General features: G+C 37.2%; 1 protein-coding gene across 1 annotated transcript; it reads right to left on the bottom strand.

Moving 5' to 3' along the window:
• Nucleotides 1–201: 201 nt before the first annotated feature.
• On the bottom strand, nt 202–2,669 carry LOC111406634. Its single transcript, XM_023036023.1, has 5 exons — nt 2,490–2,669; nt 1,494–2,424; nt 1,327–1,409; nt 966–1,232; nt 202–633 (listed from the first exon to the last, which is right to left on the bottom strand). Exons 1-5 carry the CDS (start codon nt 2,667–2,669, stop codon nt 202–204), a joined length of 1,893 nt encoding a protein of 630 aa, XP_022891791.1.

Consider the following 2,669-nt stretch of genomic DNA (forward strand, 5'->3'; position numbering starts at 1 on the left):
GATTTACAGCCAACTAAATTACATAATTTTTGACCATGTCTGAATGATTGTATTAACAAACAAATACTCAGATTCAAATAAGATTTTACACACTTGAAAAAACAATGGATTGCATATGACGTCAATCTTGTATTACAAATGAATGTTTTAAAAACACAATGGTCACATATATTCATCGCGAATGTATTGCATTGACAATTATTAGCTCAATGGGCCAAGATTGGAGCATCTCCTACGGTTGTGACCATGTTCTCCACAGCGCCCACATTTCACTGTTGGTTTCCCTTCTCTGGATAATCTCTTCCTCTTCTCAGTTGGCCTTTCACAACTCCGTTTCTGGTTAGGATCTAAGATAATTTCATGAAGCACTTCTTTAAGCAATGTCCATTCACTTGGATTTTCAACAGGATATATAGAGTCTTCGTATGCGTTCAAGTATGCATTACGTGTGTAATAATAAGAACAGAAAGTATATTGATCCCTTTTTGTATTTGCAATTATGGCCAATGCGTGTGGACATGGTAACAAATCAACTTGTAGCATCCTGCATATGCATGTCTGTTTTTCAATATCAACAACGAAAGTTGTCATATCACTGCTAACAGAAAACACTGACTGGTTGGAAGGAAAAACCTGGGAGAATATAATCAAATGGACAAATTACGTCAGTTCAAACAAGTATCTACCCAACAGTCACAGTCTTCAGGTGTATGTCACAAATTATATATCTGAGCAAGTCACAGTTGCACAATTTAATGTCACAGAATTGTATGAAAATGTCATATGTAGTTGCACAGCTTAATGTTACAGGATTGTATAGAAATGTCACATGTATTGAGTTGAGATCACATATATAAAAGGCGCATAAGCATACAAACATATGTTATCACAGATGTGAATTTCAAGTCATATTAGTTCATGCAGCTGTCGTATGAGTAGTTGTTATCGTCAAAATTAAAACTTACCCTCAGGTTCTTTAAATCTATACTTATTTTTCTGATCTTGTTCTCGTATTTGCTTGTCAACTTTGTGAAAGTCCCATACGCGTTGTCTCTGTGTTTACAAAACCAGTTTTGCGTAGTTTGTCGTAATGACTCCAGTAGGCATACGATTGGATAATTTCTGGCTATCTTTGTGACTGCATTGACTGATTCCACGATGTTCGATGTCATTGTTGAATACCTATTTTCTGGCATATGGATTCGTGACCACTTTTCAGGTCCAACCTCAGCCTGCAAATATGTATTGCATTGAGTAATATCATATAACTACAATATGTAACCATTCCAATGTTTTGTGGAAAATTATATTGAAGTACTGCAATACCAGGTAAGCGCTAATCTTCTGATTCATTGTGTCTAGTTGCCGCATATGATATTCAAACTCTTCCAATGTGTAAGCTCTGATAGCTGAATTGAAAGCTTGTGTAATGTTTTGTCAAGATTTCCCAAAATGTGACTTCAAGTTCTGCAGCAAATGGTACGAACATATACCATGATAGGTTCCCGGATACACATGTTCTATTGCATTCTTTATACTATTATGCCGATCCGATACAAAATATAGCCCTTCTTTATTCCCGTACGCCTTTTTCAAGTTTTCTAAAAACCATATCCAAGATTTATCGTTCTCATTATCTCCAATCCCAAATGCAATGACGAATACACTGTTACTTGTATCTTGCGTACACACTATGAAAAGTGTACCTCCGTAGTGATCATTCAAGTACCTACCGTCAACCACAATTACAGGCCTACAATGTTTCCAATCGCGTATTAATGCACCAAGTACCATAAAGCAATACTTGAAGTGATTGTGACTGTCAACCTCCAAGTTTGTGACCGTCTCGGGATTATTTTGTTGAAGCATGTAGAAAAACCTTGGTATGTTACCGAACGAATCGGTCGGATCACCTGTTATCATCTTCAGGGTTTGCTCACGAGATCTCCACGCTTTCGAATAATTTAAATAAACCCTATAAGTATGCAACATATCACTGCATATATCATTCGGTGTGTATATAGTACAAGATGATGTATACTTGTACTTGATGTTAGAGGACACAATTGTAGCTAATAGTTGCCTGTGTGACCCCAGCACTACATTTGATGCACATGTGTGACTACCAATCTTCCGAATCTTAAACAGTTCTGTTTTACCCCATTTGGATGCTCTGCATATCCAACTACATCTCTCTTGTGAGCACCTCACAACATATTCTTTCTTGTCTGCTCGCTCCACCATAAACTCAAACATATTCTGTATGGCAAAAAGTGACAGACTTAACTTTAAAATATCTTTATCACAGAAGACTCTTCCTTCTTCGACCTCTCTACCATCTGCAACATAATCAACTGGGATTTCGTTGTCATAAATGTGACTTACATTTTCAATTGCTGCTTCGCAAATGTCTGATGCCATATCCTACAACGTAGATAACTCACCAACAGCATGTGGATTAACTGGAGTGTGATAGACAGTTTATCTACTTCTGCCTCCGTAACATCAATGATTAGTGGGTATTTAGTAGGTTCGCGCTCCATATCCTTGAGCATGATGTAAGAGAGCACATTACTGTCATTTCTGATTCTAATTGGAGGCAAATCGTCATTCAGTGTGTACTTCAATGAGACTGCTACCTTTGTAGGATCCAAATCGAACTCCTTCAT

Source organism: Olea europaea, chromosome 12 (genome assembly GCF_002742605.1).
Source record: "Olea europaea var. sylvestris chromosome 12, O_europaea_v1, whole genome shotgun sequence".
Lineage (NCBI taxonomy): Eukaryota > Viridiplantae > Streptophyta > Magnoliopsida > Lamiales > Oleaceae > Olea > Olea europaea.